General features: G+C 35.4%; 1 protein-coding gene across 7 annotated transcripts in view; it reads left to right on the top strand.

Annotated features, from left to right (window-relative positions):
* Nucleotides 1–24,090, top strand: part of EFR3A (EFR3 homolog A) — a 158,049-nt gene that overhangs the window by 104,527 nt on the left and 29,432 nt on the right. For 6 of the 7 annotated variants that reach the window (XR_008917500.1, XM_007488344.3, XM_056823078.1 and 3 more), the window contains 8 exons: nucleotides 3,124–3,238; nucleotides 3,886–3,937; nucleotides 5,702–5,874; nucleotides 12,061–12,136; nucleotides 13,899–14,060; nucleotides 14,347–14,478; nucleotides 15,797–15,864; nucleotides 17,049–17,176. Coding sequence is in view for 6 of the 7 variants with exons in the window: in XM_007488344.3 (XP_007488406.1) it covers nucleotides 3,124–3,238; nucleotides 3,886–3,937; nucleotides 5,702–5,874; nucleotides 12,061–12,136; nucleotides 13,899–14,060; nucleotides 14,347–14,478; nucleotides 15,797–15,864; nucleotides 17,049–17,176 (906 nt within the window). In the remaining variant the exon portion in view is untranslated. Of the gene's footprint in view, nucleotides 1–3,123; nucleotides 3,239–3,885; nucleotides 3,938–5,701; nucleotides 5,875–12,060; nucleotides 12,137–13,898; nucleotides 14,061–14,346; nucleotides 14,479–15,796; nucleotides 15,865–17,048; nucleotides 17,177–18,345; nucleotides 18,462–24,090 lie in introns of those variants that run through there. The other variant, XM_056823079.1, reaches the window with a different exon arrangement.

The raw sequence follows: 24,090 nt of genomic DNA, 5'->3' as shown, positions 1-24,090 counted from the left end.
ATAATAAAGTGGAGGAATTCCATGGAGTCTGGAACAACCTCCAGGAAGTGATGCAGAGCTAAAGGAGCAGAACCAGGAAAACATTGTACACAGAGACTGACACACTGTGGTACAATCGAACATAATGGACTTTTCCATTAGTGTTAATGCAATGTCCCTGAACAATCTGCAGGGATCTAGGAGAAAAAACACTATCCACAAGCAGAGGACAAACTGAGGGAGTAAAAACACGGAGGAAAAGCAACTGCTTGACTACAGGGGTTGAGGTGATATGATTGAGAAGAGACTCCAAATGAACACTCTAATGCAAATACCAACAACATGGAAATGGGTTCGAGTCAAGAATACTTGTGATACCCACTGGAATCGCGTGTTGGCTATGGGATAGGTTGGGGGGGAGGGGGAGAAAATGATCTTTGTCTCCAATGAATTATTCTCGGAAGTGACCAAATAAAATAATGTTATTAAAAAAAAAGAACTATGGGAGTAGAAATGCAAAATCAAAACATATGACATCACTTATCGTTGTATGTGTGTGTGTGTGTGTGTGTGTGTGTATGTATGTAATTTTGGGTTTAGCCCTTTAAAAATTGTTCTAAAGCAAAAAATGAATAATGTGGAAGGTAGGTAACAAGTGACAACATTTTTACAACCCAGTGGAATTTCTTGTTGGCTTCAGGGGGGATGAGAGGGGGAGAAGGAAGGGAAAGAAAATGATTCATGTAAATATGGAAAAATATTTTTAAAAAGAAATAAAATTAAAAAAAAGAAAAACAAACTATGTCCAAATGAGTACAAAGTATAACTTTTGTATTTCTTAAGAAATACAAAGAAAGCAAGGTCTCTTATCACTTTTTCCTATCTTCATTTTCTAGGGTAGTAACTTTTTATTTAGTCGGTACTTAATATGTTCATTTAATTGAATTCAGTTGACTAAGTCTAAACATGATTTTGAAAAGGAGAGTTATATAAACCATAATGGGCATATTATTTACTGACTGGAAATGAGATAGCATTTGATTCAAATATCTTTTGTTAAACAATTTGTAAGCTCAGACTAACTATGTGATTGGTAAATGGAGTGAGATATTTATTTGGGGTTGAGGAATTGCAATTTTAAAAAATGAGTTTAATTAATTTAGAATTTTTTTCCATGGGTAAATGAATCATGTTCTTTCCCTCCCCTCCTCCCAAACCTCTCCCATAGCCAATGAGCAATTCCACTGGGTTTTATACATGTCATTGATCAAGACCTATTTCCATATTATTAATATTTGCACTAGAGTGATCATTTGCATCCCCAATCATATCCCCATCGAACCATGTGATCAAGCAGTTGTTTTTCTTCTGTGTTTCTATTCCCACAGTTTTTTCTCTGAATGTGGATAGTGTTCTTTCTCATTAAGTCCCTCAGAATTGTCCTGGATCATTGCATTGCTGCTAGTAGAGAAGTCCATTATGTTTGATTGTGCCACAGTATATCCATCTTTGTGTACACTGTTCTCCAGGTTCTGCTCCTTTCGCTCTGCATCACTTCCTGGAGGTTCCAGTCTCCATGGAATTCCTCCAGTTTATTATTCCTTTTAGCACAATAGTATTCCATCACCAACATATACCACAATTTGTTCAGCCATTCTCCAATTGAAGGGCATCCCCTCGTTTTCCAATTTTTGGCCACCACAAAGCGCTGCTATGAATATTCTTGTACAAGTCTTTTTCCTTATTATCTCTTTGGGGTACAAACCCAGCAATGCTATGACTGGGTCAAAAGGCAGACGGTCTTTTATCACCTTTTGGGCATAGTTGCAAATTGCCCTCCAGAATGGTTGAATAAATTCACAACTCCACCAGCAATGCATTAATGTCCCAACTTTGCCACATCCCCTCCAACATTCATTACTTTCCATAGCTTTCAATGTTAACCAATCTGATAGGTGTGTGGTGGTACCTTAGAGTTGTTTTGATTTGCATTTCTCTGATTATAAGAGATTTAGAACACTTTCTCATGTGCCTATTAATAGTTTTTATTTCTTTCTGTGAAAATTGCTTATTCATGTCCCTTGCCCATTTACCAATTGGGAAATGGATTGATTTTTTATACAATTGATTAAGCTCCTTATAAGTTTGAGTAATTAGACCTTTGTCAGAGGTCTTTGTTAGAAAGATTTTTTTTCACATTTGTTGATTCCTTTCTAATTTTGGTTGTATTTGGGTTTCTTTTTGTACAAATCTTTTTAATTTAATATAATCAAAATTATTCAGTTTATATTTTGTAATATTCTCTATATCTTGCTTGGTCTTAAAATCTTTCCTTTCTCATAGATCTTCCAGGTAAACTAGTCTATGTTTACTTAATTTACTTAGTTTCTATTTAAGTCATTTACCCATTTTGAATTTATCTTGATGTAGGGTATGAGATGTTGATCTAAACCTAATCTCCCCCATACTGTTTTCCAGTTTTCCCAGCAGTTTTTGTCAAATAGTGGGATTTTGTCCCCAAAATGGGATCTTTGGGTTTATTGTACACTATCTTGCTGAGGTCATTTACCCCAAGTCTATTCCACTGACCCCCTCGTCTGTCTCTTAGCCAGTACCATATTGTTTTGATGACCACTTGTTTTATAGTACGTTTTTTTTTTAATTATTTCCCTTCATATTCTTGATCTTTTGTTCTTCCAAATGAACAAGGAATTACAATTTAGAATAACACTCTGCTTTACTGAGATAGGGATTTTTGGAAAGGGAAGGGAAAAGGGATTCTTACTAGGTTTAATTATAGGAAACAGAATGAGGGAGTACAGCCAGCATATATAGAACCAGTTAACTGTTAGAGTGTTGCAGAAGTATCAAGATTATCTCTGACCAAGAACAGGAGTAATTAGAAATTGTTGAGGTATGTGGAAGTCATGGGGGCAGTCACTGCAGGTCACAGTGGAGGTCCTTAGGGCTTGATCTGGGGGTGTGATAGTTAGAACAAGTTAAGGGCTCTGAGATTCCCAGGGGTTGGTACTTTGATGGTAATTCAAAACAGAAACATATTTTGGGATACTGGAAATTCTAATTTATTTAATTCTAGTTTTATGTGCTATTGGAAATAAAGACATTCTTTTTCATATTTTATAGGTTTTTTTGGAAGTAATTTACCAGATTATCAGAGATCAGAAATTATGATGTTTATCATGGGAAAAGTACCTGTTTTCGGAACTACCACACATACATTGGATACCAGTCAGCTAGGGTTTGTTGTTTTTTCTGTTTTCTCAGTCTACTAATTTGAACTTAATTTTAGATTAATGTGCTTCTGAAGCAGAAAGGAAAGTAATCTTCATATTTGTGTAGCACCCTACATTGCTTTTATAAAATTTATATCATTTAAAAATTAGTCAATTTTAATCTTTTAATATATTTGTCAACTTTTTTCATTTTTACACTTTGTTTTGTTGGCGTTGTTTTTATATCATAAGTATGTATAGATTACTCTTGCCATTCTCTGTACATAAACAAATATATTACTATAAGCTGAACTCATACAAATAAGTCATATTATGTATATGTAGGCATTGGAAACCCTACTTAGATTTATTGGATCATACATTTAGAACTGAAAGAGACATTAAAAATTATTGGAGCAATGCTTTCATTTTACTGCTTTGGAAAATGAGACCTAGAGAGTTAGTTACTTGCCTGAAGTCACAAAGGCAATAAAAAGAGGATCAAGGCTTTGAACCAGAGCCATCACTTTTTCCATTGTGTTTGATCTTAAGCATATAAAAGTGTGTTTTTTAAAAAAATAATGATATATTCAAAGTCAGTAGTAATGTGATTAATAATAGGTAATGCAAATTTATAATACTAAATGTAATACTTAGGAACTTTATATTTTAGGGATTTGGGGACCAGACGGATTCAAATAATGTTGCTGAGATCTTTACTTATGGTAAGATGGGCTATGGAACTAGGAGGGGAATCATCAAAGGGTATTAAGTGAAAAGATTTGAACCTGACAAGTCTATAATTTCCCACATAGAATCTTAGTAGACTGTTACAGTTTAACGTTGTCTTAAAGATCTAATTCAGGTCTCTCGTTTAGAGATAAGGAAGTAAGGATTTTAAAAATTTAGGTGACTTGGACCAAGATGACATTCTTTAAATGAAAAATCAGGTGGAAAAAATGGCTTCTTAATATAGCTTGTAGTAGCAAAGTCAGAATTGCAACTTGGAATTCCTGACTTGGAGTCTATTAAAACACAGAGTGACAGTTTCTCTCATATTTAAATCTATGTCTCTTTTTCTTTTAATAATATTTCAAGTCAAAAGAGGGTAAGCATGTTACTTTGAATTAGTTACTTTAAATAAGTGAATGGATTGTAGTTTATTAGCACAGGTAATTCATTTTTGAGTCAGATTTCTTTGACATGAATTAGAGCATAATTTAATATTTTGGCATGTAATAAAGCAATAATTTCAAAATAGATTAAGAAAATTAGATACCAAGAAACAAATTGCTGGTAATCATTTGACATGCCAGAAAAGGAAGACCTTCAGTTTTGAGAAACTACAATTGCAAAAATGTTTATTGAAAACATTGTGTAATGAAATGAAAATGTTTTTAAGTTATAAAGTAAATATTTATTGTTTTTCACACTGTTATTCATTATTACATTAATTCTTCATTTGGAAGTAAAGAAATCCTTAACCTTATTTCTTTAAATGTATTGTATAATTTGTCTATATTTTTGTGATTTTATGCCTGTGCTCCTTAATACTAGGATCTTCCAGGAGCCAGGGAGCTTTGGGACAGATAGAACCCTTAAGCGGAGGAAAGACAAATGTCCGTCTTAGAAGCCTTTATGTCAGGGCTGTTACTACTACTGCTGCCCAGTAGGGACTTATTTTCTCTAATCAGTAGAAAGCAAATAGTCTAATCCTAATACAATGTCGACATTGACATATGACATTGACAATGTATTCACTGTTTATACACTTTTAGTGCAGAATCATAAAAAGTGAATTAGCAAACTGGAATATAACTTAAAGCTCTGTATTTTCCCATGTTCAACACAATACTATTTATCCAAATTGCTAAAAAGTATGTAAAGCTTAAAATTTTTCTAAGTTATCTTGCAACAAAAAGAAAAATTCATTGACCATTTAATTTTATTTTGGGGGCTATGCCATTATAGTTTTAAAGAACTGCTTCTTATAATCATTCTCTTTATCCATTCCAAAAATACGGACTTCACTGATTAGATTTTAAGAATTTTGATATTCAGAACATTTACATTTTTAAGACATAAGGTATAATAGAGACACTGAGATATAAATCAATTAACTTGTATGCATAATGAGTTCCAGTTTTCAAAATGAGAAAGTTATTATTTTCATTTAAAGTAAAAGTGGGATGAGTTTTATGTAACTTAGTTTACAATTATTCTGATTGTTTAGTGTCGCTTTTTGGAAATTAATATTCATTATAGTTATACTATGTCAGAATGACAATACTATTTTGATTATAGTAAAATACTTTTAAGTTTGGGCTAACCAAATTTTCTTATTTGGTACATTCTAATTTTATTTCTATTTCAAGGAGATGTTTATGTTTATGACTTCTTGAAAGAATAACTAGGAACTTTACTTTTAAAAGGGTTTTGGAAAAAATAAAAGATTTTATAATAATGGTGTATGTTTATATTATTCTTAGGTAACATCTGGATACAAAGCTAAGACTATTGTTACTGCATTACCTGCCCCATTTCTTGATCCTATATTATCTCCATCTCTAATGGAAGACTATGAATTGAGACAGCTGGTCCTGGAAATTATGCATAACCTCACTGATCGACATGACAATCGGGCAAAACTTCGAGGAATCAGGTATTTGATTAATTGAATTGAAAATTGACATAATGATTGTATTTTCATTATTTAAAAATTTTTACATTATTTTAAATTAAATAATTAGATAAGAGAGATTATTAAAGACTACAGATTCTTTACCTGGAGTCCATTGGGTCTAAATCTGCACCTTTGGGTAGATTTCAGGGGTTCCATGAATTTGAATGGGAAAGCAATTAACTTTTTATTTTTTTTAACCTTTGATTTCCTTTATAATCATATATTTTATTTTGTGCATCTAAAAACATCTGTAGAAGGGGTCGATAGACTTTATCAGATTGACAAAATGATTTATGACATTAGAATGTTCAAGATCTTCTAATAGACCCTTGAGGTTTCAGAAAAGACAACCTGGGATCAGCTAGTGGATTGAGAATCAGGCCCAGAGATGGGAGGTCCTGGATTCAAATCTGGCCTCAGACACTTCCTAGCTGTGTTACCCTGGTCAAGTCACTTAACCCCCATTGCCAAGCCCTTACCACTCTTCTGCATTAGAACTGTAAAGGAGAAGAGTTATTTTCTAAAAAAGTTTGGACTGGATTATATTTAAAATAGGGTCTCCAGGAATTTAATTTATTCCAAAGAGATTTATTTACAATTTATTTACAAAATATAGAAAGAATGAAGTGGGAAATCAGAGAGAGGATAGGGTAAGATATCTAGCCTAAGCACTAAGTAATTTATTCCCGGTTCCTGGCTTAACCCAGTCAGGGAGAGTTAGTCCTTAGCCAGAGAGTCCTCGGCAGACCTGGGGATGTCTCTCCCAAGAGATAGGTCTCTCCTGAGGCTAGTCTCTTCAGAAAATCCAGGAAAGGAGTCAGCTTTTTCACTTACCATCTGTCAGTCCAAAGGGAGTGTTTCAAGGACAGTCTCACAAGGAAGAGGGTTTCAGGTCCAATTAGCAGGCTGAAGCCTCCAACTTGAACTCAGAACTCAAACTCCAACAGAAAACAAACTCCTCTCTAAAGATCTCAGATGATTCTCCCACAAATCTCTTAAGATTCTCTTCCTTAGGAAATTGTAACTGCCTTTTAAAGATACTTTCTTTTGTGTCACTTCCTGTGCCTTCCTCCAATTTTTACATCTACCAATTACTGTTGAAGTTTTGCTTTAGGACTACCCAGGGAGCAGTCAGTTTGATTCTGATTCTTCACCCACTATTCCAGACATGGGTCACATACCTCCCCCATTCAAGTGTGAATGGGGTGTTTACAGCTTTGGTGATTAAATCTAAAAATGGACAGATCTCCCCACTCAATTTTATGTAGAATGTTTACACTTTTGGTAATTAAATCTAAGAATGGGCAGGGGAATTAATTTCATTTTCACAATCGGGGAGAATTCAATTTAATCTTAACAGAACCAATACTAAGTATTGATTCCAAGATGGAAGGTAAGGGTTTAATAACAAAAAAAAAAGAAAAGACAACTTGTCTGTCATTTAGTTAAGATATAATGAGTTGTTTTCATATGTATGGGTGAATGGGGTGTTCAGGGAGGGGTAGCACCCTTGGTATGGAGGGCTTGTCTTGCCCTCCAAGGGCAGCTCTCCAGCCTCTGACCCCCACCTGACAACCAGCTCTCACTTGTGGCTCCCAGTAGCTACTAGCATGCGGCAGTGGCTACACTCCAGGCAGTGGCTTCGACAGGCTGGCCAAACCTTGTGAGGGTAGCCATCGGGTCGTCGACCCCTGATGAACTAGGGCTTTGCTCACCCAGCATGTGAAGACAGCTTCGGCGGAACAGGCGGAAGAAACCAACAAGAAGGTTCAACAGCTGAGATGGTGATGCAGCAAAGCACTGTGGAGTGCTTAGGGTGTGTTGGAGCACAAAAGACAACACGGCCATCCAATGCAGCTGAGGAAGTCTCCAGGCGTAACAACTTTTCGTGCCACTGGACCCAGGCTTCCAACGCCGAGAGAGTGGGACTATCTCTGTGCATAGACTTTTCCACTTAAATCTCTTTCACACACAAGTATCTTTGAGCACGTGCATCTATTCCAACCCTGCCTACCCTTTTCAAGACCTGCGGCGATGGGGGAGTGGTGACACAACAGGTGGAGGTGACCACTGGCAGTTGTAGTCACGATCCTGCATGTAGGCGGCCCTTGGACCAGTGGTTGTTCGGCCCTGTACCCGGGGCAACAGAGACATTCTGCAGCATCCTGGGCGACTGAGCAGCCCTCTCTGGGACAGCACTGCTCACCCTAATCAAGGGAGGGGACTAGAAAAGGTGTCCCAAACATTGCCTGCCCTACAAACACCCGGTCAGCACCGCGGCTGATGGGTCATCCCTTTAAGAGGTCGAAATCAAAGAAAACAAAATACAAAGAAACTCCTACTAGGAGCATGGAACATCAGAACATTACTTGACAGAGAGAATACTCCAAGACCTGAGAGAAGAACAGCTCTAATTGGCAAAGAATTGACGTGATATAACATCGACATCGCAGCCTTAAGCGAAACACGCTTACCAGAAGAGCGATCACTCAGCGAACCTACCACTGGATACACCTTCTTCTGGAAAGGTAGAGCTACAAGTGAAGACAAAATCCATGGCGTTGGCCTGGCCATCAAGACCAACTTGCTTAAACAGCTGCCAGACTTGCCTGTGGGCATCAACGAGAGGCTCGTGAAGATCCGTTTACCTCTCAGCAAAGACCGGTATGCCACAATCATCAGCGCATATGCCCCAACACTGACCAGCACAGAGGAGACCATCGAGCAGTTCTACTCTGACCTGAGCACCATCCTGCACTCAGTGCCCACAAATGACAAGCTGATACTACTGGGAGACTTTCGGCCAGGACCATGAAAGATGGAAAGGAGTGCTCAGCAAACACGGCGTGGACAAAATGAACAACAACGGCCTACTGCTACTCAGCAAATGCTCAAAGTTCGAACTCGCCATCACAAACACTGTGTTCAGAATGGCAAACAAATATAAAACAACGTGGATGCATCCATGATCAAAGCAGTGGCATTTCATTGACTACATCTTTGTATGCCAGCGAGACATCCAGGATGTACAGATCACCAGAGCCATGAGAGGAGCTGAATGCTGGACAGACCACTGATTGGTTAGAGCAACTCTTCAAATGCGCATTGAGCCTCGCCATCCAAAACGCGCCCAGACAGTTCGTGCATCTTGCAATGTGAGTAGTCTCAGAGATCCATTTTATCTGCAAACATTCCAGTCCTGTCTGGATGACAAGCTGTCTGCCAAGGGACCACTTATTAGAAGCCCAACCGAGAAATGGAACCAGTTCAGAGATGCAGTGACGGAAGCATCAAAGGCAGTCCTAGGACCCAAACAACACAACCACCAGGACTGGTTTGGTGAGAACAACACTGCTATTGAAGACCTGTTGAAGAAAAAGAACAAAGCCTTTATGGAGTGGCAAAATAACCCAAACTCTGATCCTAAAAAGGACAGATTCAAGTCCCTCCAAGCCATGGCACAGTGTGAGATCAGGAAAATGCAAGACCAATGGTGGGAAAAAAAGGCAGAAGAAATCCAGCGCTTTGCTGACATGAAAAACTATAAACAATTTTTCAGTGCCCTCAAGACTGTCTATGGGCCATTAAAATCCGCCACCGCCCCCTTGCTATCCTCTGACAGTGACACACTCATAAAAGACAAAAAAGGCATCAGCAACAGGTGGAAAGAACACTTCAGCCAGCTCTTCAACCTACCCTCCTCAGTCGACCAAAGGGCCCTTGACCAGATCCCCCAAAACCTCATTATTGAGCAATTTGATGTCCCTCCTTCATTAGAAGAAGTCTAAAAAACCATCAAACAAATGAGTTCAGGCAAGGCACCCCGTAAAGACGGGATCCCAACCGAGGTGTACAAGGCCTTAAAGGGAAAGGCGCTTCAGGCATTCCATATAGTGCTGAACAGCATATGGGAAGAGACAGACATGCCCTCAGAACCCAGAGATGCCTCTATCGTAGTCCTATACAAGAACAAAGGCACACGAGCAGCCTGTGACAACTACTGAGGCATCCCACTACTCTCCACTGCTGGAAAGATCCTCGCCCATGTTATACTTAACAGACTCCTGTCATCTGTTTCAGAGCAGAACCTGCCTGAATCACAATGTGGCTTCCAACCAGATCGCAGCACCATCAACATGGTCTTCACGGTGAGGCAAATGCAGGAAAAATGCCTTGAGCAGAACCTGAGTCTCTACATTGTCTTCATAGACCTGACAAAGGCATTCGACACAGTGAACAGGGACGCATTGTGGGTGATCCTCAGCAAGCTCATTTGCCCATCAAAATTCGTCAAGCTGATCCAGCTCTTTCATGTCAACATGACAGGGGAAGTCCTATCTGGTAGAGGGAGTTCCGATCACTTCAACATCTCCAGTGGTGTGAAACAAGACTACGTCCTTGCTCTTATGCTATTCAACCTATACCCAAGTATTACGACATGCTGTGATGGATTTAGACCTGGGCGTCTATATCAAATACTGACTGGATGGCTCACTATTCGACCTTCGCCACCTGACCACAAAAACAAAGACAACAGAGAGACTCATCCTGGAAGCTCTCTTCGCAGATGACTGTGCTCTCATGGCCCATCAGGAAAATCACCTTCAAATCATTGTGGACAGGTTCTCTACCACAACAAAATTGTTTGGCCTGACTATCAGCCTCAGCAAAACAGAGGTGATGTTTCAACCTGCACCAGGGAGGCCAACTAACCAGCCATGCATTACAATCGACAGCACGCAGTTTTCTAACGTCAACACTTTCAAGTACCTGGGCAGCACCATTGCCAACGATGGGTCCCTAGACCATGAGATCAATGCCAGGATCCAAAAGGCCAGCCAGGCACTCGGGCGGCTGCGCTGCAAAGTCCTCCAACACAGAGGTGTAAGCCCTGCGATGAAGCTCAAAGTGTATAACGCAGTGGTCCTTAGCTCGCTCCTGTACAGTTGTGAGACATGGACACTGTACCGGAAGCACCTGAAACAGCTGGAGCAATTCCACCAATGCTCTCTCTGGTCAATCATGAGTATCCAATGGCAGGACCGAATCACCAATCAGGAAGTCCTCGAAAGAGCCAACTCCACCAGCATCGAAGTCATGGTCCTCAAAACCCAGCTACAATGGTCTGGACACATCATCTGCATGGACCCACAGCGAATACCAAGACAGGTATTCTATGGTGAACTGTCAGCTGGACTCGGGAAACAAGGCCGACCAAAGAAAAGATTCAAGGATCAGCTAAAGTCCAACTTGAAGTGGGCTGGCATTACACCAAAGCAACTAGAACTTGCTGCCTCTGACAGAAGCAGCTGGCGAACCCACATTAACCATGCCGCCACCACCTTTGAAGATGAGCGACGTCGACGTCTTGCCGCTGCGCGTGAATGCCGACACCAGGCCACAACTGCACCTCCCATAACAACTGGCGTTCCATGCCTCATGTGCCCCAAACTCTGCGCCTCAGTCTTTGGACTCCAAAGCCACATGAGGGCACATCAATAGATGATAATGCACAAAGACAATCGTCATTCTCGGCTCCCAAGAGACTACTACTACTGAGTTGTTTTCATAGTAATTATTATAATTGAAAATTTTATCACTTTAAGTTAGTGGTATTTACATACATTATCCTATGAGAGCTCTCATCATACCCTTAAGGTATATGTTATCAATATTATGCTCATTTTACAGATGTGGAAGCTGAGTTTCAAACAAGTTAAATGACATCTGTTACAATATTAGTACATGTTGAAATTGAGATTTGAACCTAGAGTTTTCTTGACTAGCATCCTGTTCACTATATCATATTTTTCTAGTTGTTAATGCAGTTTAAGATGATAATGTACCTTAAAGAGGGAACCATTTCATGTTTCAGCAACAATGTCTTTGAGTAGCTATTAGTTTAAACTCATGATCACCGTCTAATTTTTGCTTTTAACAAAAAGATTGGTTTTACTTTGAAAATAACAATGCTCTTAATAAGCTAATGCTACTTTTGTGGTTCTTATAAAAATTGAGTTTAGAAAACTATTAAAACACATGTATGATTAGAATGGAAATTAATGTAAGAATATTGAAATAGGCCATTTTCAGAGCTGTTGTTTCACAAGTGACATTTTGATATAAATGTGTTCCATTAAAAATATGTATTCCTTGTTTCCATAGAATCATACCAGATGTAGCTGACCTTAAGATAAAAAGAGAGAAAATTTCCAAGCAAGATGCAAGTTTTATGAAAAAGGTGAGAACTTTTAGTATAGAATAGTATATGTATTAAGTTTTAAATATCTCTTTTAGTTTCATTTTAATATAAAAACTATATCTTCAACATTTGAAAGTACCATAGAGATCATCTAGTCCCAAACTTTTGCCCAATATAGAAATCTCTCTAATATTATTGATTATTGGTCATCTCTTCTCTGCTTGAATATTTAATAACTGGAATTTGCTATCTTACAAAGCAATTAATTTTTTTTGGATAGCCATAATGATTAGAAACAGTAATCTTTTGTCCCCCTTCTGCCCACTGGAACTCTTCTAATTATTTAAAACCTTTTTCCACAGGTAGATTTTAAAAAGATGGTTATGTTTCACTATAACAGCTGAACATTTTGAATTCAATGCATTTATTTTTGAGGGAAAACCCTAACAATACTTCATCAGAGGTTAACATAATATCTTTTTCCCCCTTTACACTTATATTTCAATATAAATGGTTTCCTTTATATTTAATAATATACTTTTAAAACAATTATCTTTAGAAATAATCTCCAAGCTTTAGAAAACTTCTTTCCAAAAAAAAAAAAAAGAGTTCATCTCTCCTGATTAGAGAAATGCAAATAAAAACAATTCTGAGGTATCTCCTTACACCTAGCAGACTGGCCAATATGGCAGCAAAAGAACATGATAAATATTGGAGGGATGTGGCAGAATTGGGACACTAATACACTGCTGGTGGATTGTAAATTAATCCAACAATTCTGGAAGGCAGTTTGGAACTATGCCCAAAGGGTTTTAAAAGACTTCCTGCCCTTTGATCCAGCCATACCATTGCTGAGATCATACCCCAAAGAGATAACAAGGGAAAAGACTTGTACAAAAATATTTATAGCCTTGCTCTTTGAGGTAGCAAAAAATTGGAAAATGAGGGGATGCTCTTAGCTTGGGGAATGGCTGAATGAATTGTGGTGATGGAATATAATTGTGCTGAAAGGAATGATGAACTGGAGTAATTCCATGTAATCTGGAATGACTTCCAGGAATTGATGCAGAGTGAAAGGAGCAGAACCAGGAGAACATTGTACACAGAGATGGATATACTGTGGCACAATCAAATGTAATAGACTTTTCTACTAGCAGCAATGCAGTGACCCAGGACAGTACAGAGGAACTTATGAGAATGAACATCCACATCTAGAGAAAGAACTGTGAGAACAGAGACACAGAAGAAAAAATTATGATCGATCACTTAGTTTGATGGGGATGTGATTAGGGTTTTGGCATTAAATGATCATTTTGTTTCAAATATAAATAACATGGAAATGTATTTTGAACAATGATACATGTATAACCCAGTGGAATTGCTTGCCAGCTTCAGGAGGGGGGAGTGAAGCATGGAAAAAATCATGAACATCATGTAACCATGGAAAAATATTCTAAATATATAAAATTTTTTAAAGAGTTCATGACATACAATAAAATTTGGAATCTTTTCTCCAGTCTAAACTGTTTTCCCATTTTACAAATTAGAGAATTGCAGTCCAGATAGATTAAATAATTTAGTTAATTCACACAGATAGCAGAAAATAGTTTAGAATTTAAACCTGCTTGCTGCTTCTGTTAGGAGTTATTGAACTAAATGGAGGTGATCCTTTATTTCTAAGCTCTCCATCACTATGTCAGTAATTTCAGTTAAGTTTCTCCTTAACTGATAGTCATATGCTTTATTAATGACCTACTCTTAAGTGACTTGGTTTAAAGGATATCTTTCTAAAACTTTTCAGAATGGTCAACAGTTATACCGGCACATTTATTTGGGCTGTAAGGAAGATGACAACGTTCAAAAAAACTTTGAATTACTCTATACTTCACTTGCTCTGATAACTATTGAACTGGCCAATGAAGAAGTGGTTATTGATCTTATACGAGTAGCCATTGCTTTACAGGTAACATCCCAATGGTTGAGAGTCTTATTTCCTTTTCATACAGATAGACTAGGAGTTGATGCTGATTATAGCTTATCAATACAGAATAAGTAAGCAATTTAATTTAAAAAAATTTTTAAATACTGTTAGTAATCATTTATACTTCAGAATTTTCATTTTATCTCCATAAATGAATATTATCTGTATAGGTTTTTATACATTTTGCATTGTTTTAATGCATATTTTTCCAGAAAAATGCTAAAGCAATATTAGTATTTGGACTACTCATGTTTATTTCTTATTAAAGGATAATGCCATCATTAATGAGGATAATTTGCCCATGTTTCATCGTTGTGCTATGATGGCATTAGTTGCAGCATATCTCAACTTTTTAAGTCAGATGATAGCAGTTCCTGCTTTTTGCCAGCATGTCAGCAAGGTAATTTATTCAAAAATGTTCATTTCCATCTTTTTAATATGTTTTCTTTAAGTTTATTTTATCTATTTTTGTTTTATGGAATATAAGATCATTTGAAATAATTCTATAAAACTGGTAATATAATCATCAGTTTGTACATTTATCAGTGTTTTCCAATAATTGCTTATCCTTTTTGTTTAATATATATGATTTTTGTTGTAAGTACTTATTAAAATTTTCATTTAATTATGTGCATACAACCCTTCAGTTCAAACTTAAATTTCTGTAATTTTCTTATATCTTGGCTTTTACTTTTAAACCAAACTACTGATGGATCCAAGTCCTACAAGGTGAAAATGCTAATTGTTTACTTAGCTAATCTAAATACAGCATTTTCTAAAAGTCACTGAAGTACATTTAGTCAACTGCAGCTTTAGTTAATAAGTGGTGATTTCAAAGGTTTCATGCACTTTTAAAAGTGCCTTAGTAACCTCAGTAAAGAATTCTGTTCAACATAACTTTTACTCTTTGAAATTAATTTTCTGGTTTAAAATAATCCCATTTTTAAGATTTTTGTTGCATACTCAGGTTACCATATTGAATCAAACCCTCTCCAAAATGGAAGCTATTTAGAGCAGTGTACAGAAGTGACACTAATGCTGAGGAATTGTTAGCATAAAATAGATATTTATTATCTACTCAGTTGAGACAAATTTGAAAGGATAGATTTTTGGCAAAAAAAAAAACAAATTAGTAATATCTGAGAGAATAAATACTAGTTTCAGTAAATCTTTACTATCAACAGTTGCATTTCAGTGAAATTGTAAGAGATTACTCTTAATGCTTTTTGAAATAATGGTTTTCATTAAAGTCTTGATTTAACTATATTAAGTGGGGCAGCTTGGTGGTACAGTCGATAGAATGTCACATCTGAAGTTAGGAAAATCCAAGTTCAGATCTTGCCTCTGACACTTACTAGCTGCATGACCCTGGGCAAGTCACTTGAGTGTTTTCCTCAGGTTCCTCATCTATCAAATGAGCTAGAGATGGAAGTGGCAAACTAGTATCTTTGCCAGGAAAACCCTAAATGGGGTCACCAGGAGTCAGACACAATTGAAATACATCAGCAAAAACAAATTATAAAGTAAATTTTTTTTTTAATTGTGAGGTTAAGTGAAGTTGAAAGAAGTCTACTGAATTCCATACTTAGGATGTTGATCTCTAAAGTAATAGTCATTTGAAGTACTTATTTATAAATATTTTGAATAATTTTTTCCAAATTAATAAGTAAATAATTTTGGTATGCTTTTAAGTGATGTTTTTCAAAAATATTTTTCAGGTTATTGAAATAAGAACAATGGAAGCACCCTATTTTCTACCAGAACATATTTTCAGAGATAAGTGCATGTACGTTAAGATTTTTTTATTGTACAAGAATTATCAGATTTTTAAGGAATGATTATTCCCTATAGTGTTTTTATTATAATCATTTTTTGTTTTCTTTTTCTTTATGTAATTCCTATAACTCATCCCTTTCATTGAACTAAAGGTTATTTTAGGTATTGAACTTGCAAATATAGATACACACTTAACTACAGATAGTTTTAAAGGCAAAGAAGTATTTGCTTTGTGGCACATTATTAAGGAACGCTTTTTTTCCCCCATTTTTTGTTTTTGTTTTTCCACTGTCTCTTACAATAGTCCATAGCTGCTTAATAAAATATTTATTTTTTTAACTTGTGGCTAAAACCTTGCAATTAACTTGTGTGTCTTAGAAAGTAAAACTCACAATAGAGAATATTTTAAATATGTTTCTTTTAGATAACCCTTGGTTTTAAGCATGACTTCCCATAAGAAATAACCATTATACCACTGTTGACTGAATGAATAATCAGTATATTCTATTCTCCCTTCCTTCCTCCCTCTTAAAAAAAGAGATTTGACCAAATCCAAACTGCATTTTATTATAAACAGAAACAGCTATGTGATGTCATGTTTGATGAAACAAAGGAAGTGAGTCAGAGGACTGTGGTTTTGAGTCCTGATTCTGATGCTTATTATTACTTTGTGGCCTTGAGGAGATCATTTTATTCCCTCTGAGCTTCAGTTCCTCATTTATAAAATGAGGAAGTTGGACTAAAGTTGTATTCTAGTTTTAAGCAATGAATTTAGGACTGTTCCTGGGTGAGATTAGTTTAGTATTATAAATTCTGAAGTTTCCCTTTTCTTTTTTATTTCCCATTTGGCTCTCTGATTGCTAGAAAAATTAAAATTAAGTTAAGCAATCATTATTAACACAAAATATTTATACTAGGGACACACTCAAAGACCAAAAACCTCAGTGTTTTTAATGATAACTCATGTTATTAATACTTAAATCAAAATCAGCTAGTTTGGGGATAATTGTTTAAAATGTTTCAAACTTATATAGTCTCATGTTATTATTGCCTATACTATTTCGGCTCTTAAATAGAATATAGTCATAAAATCAACATACTTAATACTGAAAGTATTGGTTTCTTGGCCTCTGTGTTTTCATCTACCAGCATTTAAACATCAAATAACAAATAACAAACTGTTTGCTTTCACAGGCTTCCAAAGTCTCTAGAGAAACATGAAAAAAATTTGTATTTCTTGACTAACAAGATAGCAGAATCATTAGGGGGCAGTGGATATAATGTTGAAAAACTAACAGTGCCATATGTGCCACAAGTAACAGGTAAGATGATAATTAGATATTATTTTTATGGCAATATTGAAATCATATCCTTTCATAATGATAGTACAAATTCAGTATATGTGTGTACATGTACATGTGTACACATTGTCTTTAATGTAGTCAAATAACTGGAAAAGCAAGTATTATGCTATTTAGAAGGATCGGCCTAATAACATTTCCTCCTAAAGATAGTGAGAAGATATACCTAATTACTATTCAATCCACATTCCTAAAATAGAGAGATATTCCAAAAGTTAAAATAAGATAGTACGTTATCTTGCTTCCAGAACTTTAAATCAAAGAATAGGTAATTTTTCATCTGATGCTTAAATTTTCTCAGAACTGCTAAGTTCAGTAAAATCAGTCTTCCATTATGTATTGACTGTACAGACTCAAGTAAACGAGATACTCTTGACTACAGATTAGAAAATAAAAGAACATTATATATGAGGAGATGTTTCTCTCACTTCTGCTTCCTGTTACTTTATTCTTTCATTTTTTTCTATCTAAATTATATTTATTTTATGTCAGATTAGTGTGTGACAGAAATGCAAGCTATTGAAGTAACAAAAAATGAAATTTGTGCAAGCTCTGAGAACATTCAATTTATTTTGTTTCTGAATAAAGGTATTAGTCATTTTCTTATACAAATGAGATCTCCCAAAAAACAGGTTTTCCTCAAACATGATGTACATAGTAAATGTTATTGTCTTAATGATATTTAGATGTTCCTACATTAATAAATTATCCAACTTTCTTTTTGCTTTTATTTAACTTTCTTTTGTTAGCCTTAATATTGTTTCCTCAATTTGAATGTTCAGATATCATAATTGAATGAAATGTAACATGTTGGCAGTAATGTATCCCTTAAGAAAACACCATGTTCATTACAATTAAGTGCTTTAATGGGACTATAATTAAAATAATAAATTTTTCTCAATATCATCATAGGTTTATTAATAGAACTAATACAGAATGTATATAATTGTTATAGTAGTTATGCTTAATAATAGTATGTAGTATAATTTAAATGATTGTGTCAATTTTCTCAGATTGTATTCCTCAGGAATTTCTGGGAAAATAAAATGTTTAGAATAAAACACAGTAGTAGAGTTTATATAATGATAAGACTTAATATTTTTTCATTCTTATGAAATTTTTGGATTTAGCTTTGTTTCCTTCAGGCAAAAAACCTCATAAACACAGACACAAGCACAAAGGTAAATCCAAGTGTCAGTTTTGCCTCCCCCTTTCCCTTGCTGCCCTGTAGGAAAAGTACACACCTAGTTTAAAATAAGAATGCTTTTAGTAGACTTTTAGAAAACTGAACCAAAAGACTGTTCTATGTAGTTGTGATCTTAGTGATTATTCTTACCTTTTCTATAGCCATAGTTTATTTCTCCTTTTTTTGCTCATTCCTCCCCATGTCTTTTTTTAATTCTTAGATAAGCTTAATTTCAATTTAGTTGTTGCATTTCTATTTTTTCAAAAAATGATTAGTTTTATTTCTCTCAGTAAGTACCTTGTCACTTTTTATTGCCTTTCTATCATTGATCTGGAAAATTCTGAAAATCTTAGTAGATAAGAACATGTAAGAATTTTCTTGTTTTCTTATTTCATATTAATCAGTGAAATATGTATTCAGTAATACTTAAAGCTTATGGAATTAATGGATGTAGGATAGCAAATGGTATTGGGAATTGAGGCAATTCAGTGAGCCATGCTGACTCCATCTTGTAACTATTTCTAGAGCTACCTTAGTTTCTAGTCAATCATTAGTCTAGTCTAAATTGTGTTTTGTGGTAAGTTTTAATTAAATATGGAAAATGGGGGAAAAAAACCTTATAGTGTTTGAACCTAGACCTGGGTGGCCAGGAAACTAGATCACCTACTATTTAGAGACACCTTAGCCAAGGTCCTATATTGTGTTGACCAGAAACAAGTCAGATTCAAAGATTGATTTAATATGTTTTCTTAGAATTATACATCTTGAGCCATATGCTTTATCTGAAAACTGGACCCATATTGATCAGCCAATTATTGTTTTCATATTCCCTTTAATTGTATATAGACATTTGGATGGAATGAAATAGCTCTTTATCTGAAATCAGAGAATTGTACCTATTCACCATCCTCCTCCAATCTTGGAAAATCTCTAGTCTTTCATTCAATTAGAAAGAGATTATCTAATTTTATGTTGTTTCTTTTTAATTAATTGACCACATTTGATTTGATTGTTTTTAATGTCTAAAAGTTTGTGTCCTTATGTATCTGTGATCCAACTCTGAGCTGAGGAAGGAACTTAGTTCCAATTTGTTAAGTGGTTGGATGCATTATTTAACAAGTCAATATGTTCAGAAGATTGAACCTATGTTTCCTCAGTCTTTTCATCTTTCACTCTTCACAAATTGAATTAAATAAGAATAGTGATTCCACCTTAGGACAGTTAGTTATTAAATCATTAAATTCTTGCTTACCTCATGATTGCTGCTTTTTATATCTTTATAATTCTAATATATGTGAGTTTTGAGGGACTGTTTTTAAATGTCATTTTTTTATAAAGACCTTTTTCTCATGACTTTCATATCACCTCAAATATATTTAGCATTTTAAAGGTACTTTTTAATATTACCAAATATTTTCAAAATCAGCCTATTTGACGTTTTTGAGAAGAGGAAATAACTTAAAATATATTGGTGACTATTATAGTGAACTATCATTTGTTTAAGATCTGAACAATTAGATAAACTCTCTAGACTTAAGAAAATCAGTGACTGTTCTGTGGAATTTTTAAATGGTTAGGGATTGCAAGTCTCTATGAAAAATTTAAAAATACTTCAAAATCATTAGTGAATTAACAGTAATAATCAGAGTTAGAAGAGACTAATAAATGAATATTCAAGTCAGAAGCCTCATTTTCTAGTTGAGAAACCTGTGGAAGTGAAATTACTTGTTCATGGTTACTATATATATATCTTTCCAATGTGGAACACTTTTCTTAATTTTTTTAATTAAAATTTTAATATATATTTTATAATATTCTAATCCTTTGAACCTTGGTAAACCAATAAAAGTCATTAAATAATGAAATCTTAATTGTTGGAAGGGATCTTAGAAACCACCTTCTATATTTTAAACCTGAATAAGAATTCCTCCTATATTGAACTATAATTAAATGTTTGAATACTTCTTATTCTACAGCTTATTTATACTCTTTCTCTGCAGGCTAAACACTACCATTTACCTAGTTCTATCAAGCCATTCTTTTTAAAAATCTTTTCTTTTAATTAAAAAAAATTATTTAATTCATTAATTTATAATATTTTGCCCATGTTTACATGATTCATTTTCTTTCCCACCCCCCTCTCATAGCCAACATGCAATTCCACAGGGTTTTACATGTGTCATTCATTGATCAAGAGCTATTTCCATATTATTAATATTTTCATTAGGATGATGAACCTACATCCCCAATCATATCCCCATCGACTCATATGATCAAACAGTTGTTTTTCTTCTTTTTCTACTTCCACAGCTCTTTCTGTGGATGTGGATAGCATTCTTTCTCATAAGTCCCTCAGAATTATCCTGGATCATTGCACTGCTGATAGTAGAGAAGTCTATCACATTCGATTGTGCCACTGTGTATCAGTATCTGTGTACTGTGTTCTCCTGGTTCTGTTCCTTTCACTGCATCAATTCCTGGAGGTTGTTCCAGTTCACATGGAATTCCTCCAGTTCATTATTCCTTTGAGCACAATAGTATTCCGTCATCAACAGATAACCCCAATTTGTTCAGCCATTCCCCAGTTGAAAGGCATCCCCTCATTTTCCAACTTTTTTTGCCACCACAAAGAGCACAGCTATGAATATTCTTGTACAAGTCTTTTCCCTTATTATCTCTTTGGGGTACAAACCCAGCCGTGCTATGGCTGGATCAAAGGAAAGGCAATTGTTTAAAGCCCTTTGGGCATAGTTCTAAATTGCCCTCCAGAATGGTTGAATCAGTTTACAACTCCACCAGCAATGCATTAATGTCCCAATTTTGCCACATTCCCTTCAACATTTATTACTTTCCTTTGCTGTCATTTTAGCCAATCAGCTATGTATGAGGTGGTACCTCACTTGTTTTGATTTGTATTTCTCTGATTAGAAGAGATTTAGAACACTTTCCTGTGCTTATTGATAGTTTTGATTTCTTTATGTGAAAATTCTCTATTCATGTCCCTTGCCCATTTATCAACTGGGGAATGACTTACTAAGTCGTTCTTGAATGGCATGTTATTGAGGTTTTTCACAGCCTGGTCACCATACCTGAAATTTTGTCAGCTAAATAATGTCCATGTAAGAGCACAATGTTTCCAGATGCAATCCAAAAAAGATAGGATACGAAGAGAATATTATTTCCCTATTCTTGGACTCTTAAAACCTTTGCTTTTTCTTTGAAGCTGCTAATTTATAAGGGCCTTTTAGTCCCCTAAACCTCAAGATCTTCATCACATGAACCACCATCTATCTATGCCTACCCATTGTTGTATTTGTGATATTTTTTTACCTGAATTTTTTGATATTATATCTTTATTAAATTTCTTCTTCATTTATCTGACCCAATGGTTTTGCATGGTAAGATCTTTTTGAATACTGTCTTTGCCTTTAACTATGATAACTGTCCTTAGTTTTGTGCCTCTGAAGTTTTCTATATGTGTTTATGCCTTTATCCAAGTTATTAATAGTTAAATAATTCAAGAAGATCCCTGGGTTCTAATGGAGGCTTTTCAACTTGATGCCAAATCCTTACTTATCACTCTGGAGGACTGACTATTCAAAAATAATTCTGAATATCACTTAACTCTACCATTTTATCTTGCTGAAATTTAAGCTATAATTTATGGATTTTTATTTTCATAATTTAAAAAAATCCTTACCTTCTGTCTTATAATCAACACTGTATATTGGTTCCAGCACAAAGGAGTTGTAAGGAGTATGTAGTAAGGGTTAAGCAGCTTTCCCAGGATCACAAAATTAGGAATGACCAATGTCAGATTTGAACCCAGGACCTCCCATCTCTAGACCTGCCTCTCAATCCTTTGAATCATCTAGCTCCCCCTTATTTTAATATATTTTTTGGATTTCATTTTAACAATCTCTTCAAGATAATATTCTAGAACAGCATTGTTGAATCTTTTCAAGATCGCATGCCCAAACTGTAACTTAAGCTGCTTGAGAGACCCCCACATTACCACAGAGAGTGGTGATAGAAAGTGTTCACATTGGGTGGCTGGCCAGAGGGGCAGGACATGCAAAAAATGTCCTTGGGCACTGTGGAGAGGAGCTGTGGGAGGGGAGCAGCCCCCTCCAGGATGCCAGGGCATGCTTCTCCAACACAGTTCTAGAGCTTTGCTATAAAATCGGTTCAAAGTATATTAATTAAGTTGTTATTTTGTGTAAGACACTGTGCTTACATTCTTTCTACTCTGTACACATTTTACAGAGAACTATGTACTTTTTTATGTACTGTTTGAAGGAAAGCATTAATAACTGTAGCAGGAAGAAAGACTTTGTATCAGAAATGACAGCTGAGTTAATCTTGAAGTCAAAAATTTCTAGTGTTGGAGAAGGGAGAGTTCATTTTAGTCATGGTGAATAAGCTATGTAAAGACTTAATTAAGTTTGAGGAACTGACAGGTATAGTTCAAATTGATTAAATATTAAAGGATGAAAGAGTATCGTTTTGAAATAGGTCTGGAAGCGTAGGTGGGACCTACATTATAGAGGACTTAAATACCAGGCAAAAGATAACAACATAGGCAATGGGAAACCACTGAAAGTTTTTGAGTACAGAAGTGATGTAGTCATATATGTGCTTAAGGAATATAAATTTGTTACCTATATGGATGATAGAGTAAAGGATGGAGAGATTGGAGCAGGAAGAATAATCTAGAAGCTATTATAGTACTCTGGGGTAGAGATGATGAGAATTTAACTTAGAATAGCAGCCTGGCAAGTGGAAAGCAGGGGGCAAGAAGCCATAGATGTCATGGAAATAGAATTAACAAGAGTTAGTAATTGATTAGATATGAGGAATAAGGGAAGATACCAAAGGATGTCACCAAGTTTGAAATTTTAAATGACTGGAAAATATATAGGAAAAGGATGGTTTGGAGGAGGAATATTATTGAAAAAATAATTTGAATTCCATTTTGGGCAAGTAAATTTAAGATGCTGCTAGGACAACTACTTGATGGGACATGTTCAATTTGTAGTTTGCAAAATGGAAATAAAAATCAGGAGAGAGACATGTTAGCTATATGGATTTGGAAATCATCTGCATTGAAATGATACTTTAACAAATTATGAGTTGATAAGATTACCTAGAGAAAAAAGATGGCTGAGGCCTAGAACCTTAGGTTCCATGGTTTCATGTTTGAGAACATAATGATGGTCCAGCAAAGGGGATTGAGAAAGACTATTTGAACAAGTGGGACAATTGAGAGAACAATATTACTGAAGCCAAAAGAGGAGATAGTATTTAGTATCCAGAATAGGATGTTATCGAGTCCAAAATTTCAGGAAGGTCTACCAGAATGACGATTCAAAAAAGACTATCGTATCTTATAGTAAAAAGACCATTGGTAATCTCAAAGAGAACAGTTTCAATTGAGTTGTACTTGCTGGGAATTGAGAAATAAGGGAAAGATAAGGAAAAGGAGGCAATGATTATAGGTGGGTCTCTCCCTCAAGATTAACTATTGAAAGAAGTGGGGCACATGAAAAATAGCAATTAGGGAAAATCCAAGATTTCATTAGCCCAAGAAAATGGAAAGAATGAAGCAGAAAGATACAATATTAATATGGAAGTTCATTTAACAATGTTTGTTTGGGGTTCTGGGGGGGGGGGGAGATAAAAGGCAAAG

Source organism: Monodelphis domestica, chromosome 3 (assembly GCF_027887165.1).
Source record: "Monodelphis domestica isolate mMonDom1 chromosome 3, mMonDom1.pri, whole genome shotgun sequence".
Taxonomy (NCBI): Eukaryota; Metazoa; Chordata; class Mammalia; order Didelphimorphia; family Didelphidae; genus Monodelphis; species Monodelphis domestica.
Note: the sequence above shows the minus strand (reverse complement) of the source record. Positions and strands in the feature narration are given on the sequence as shown.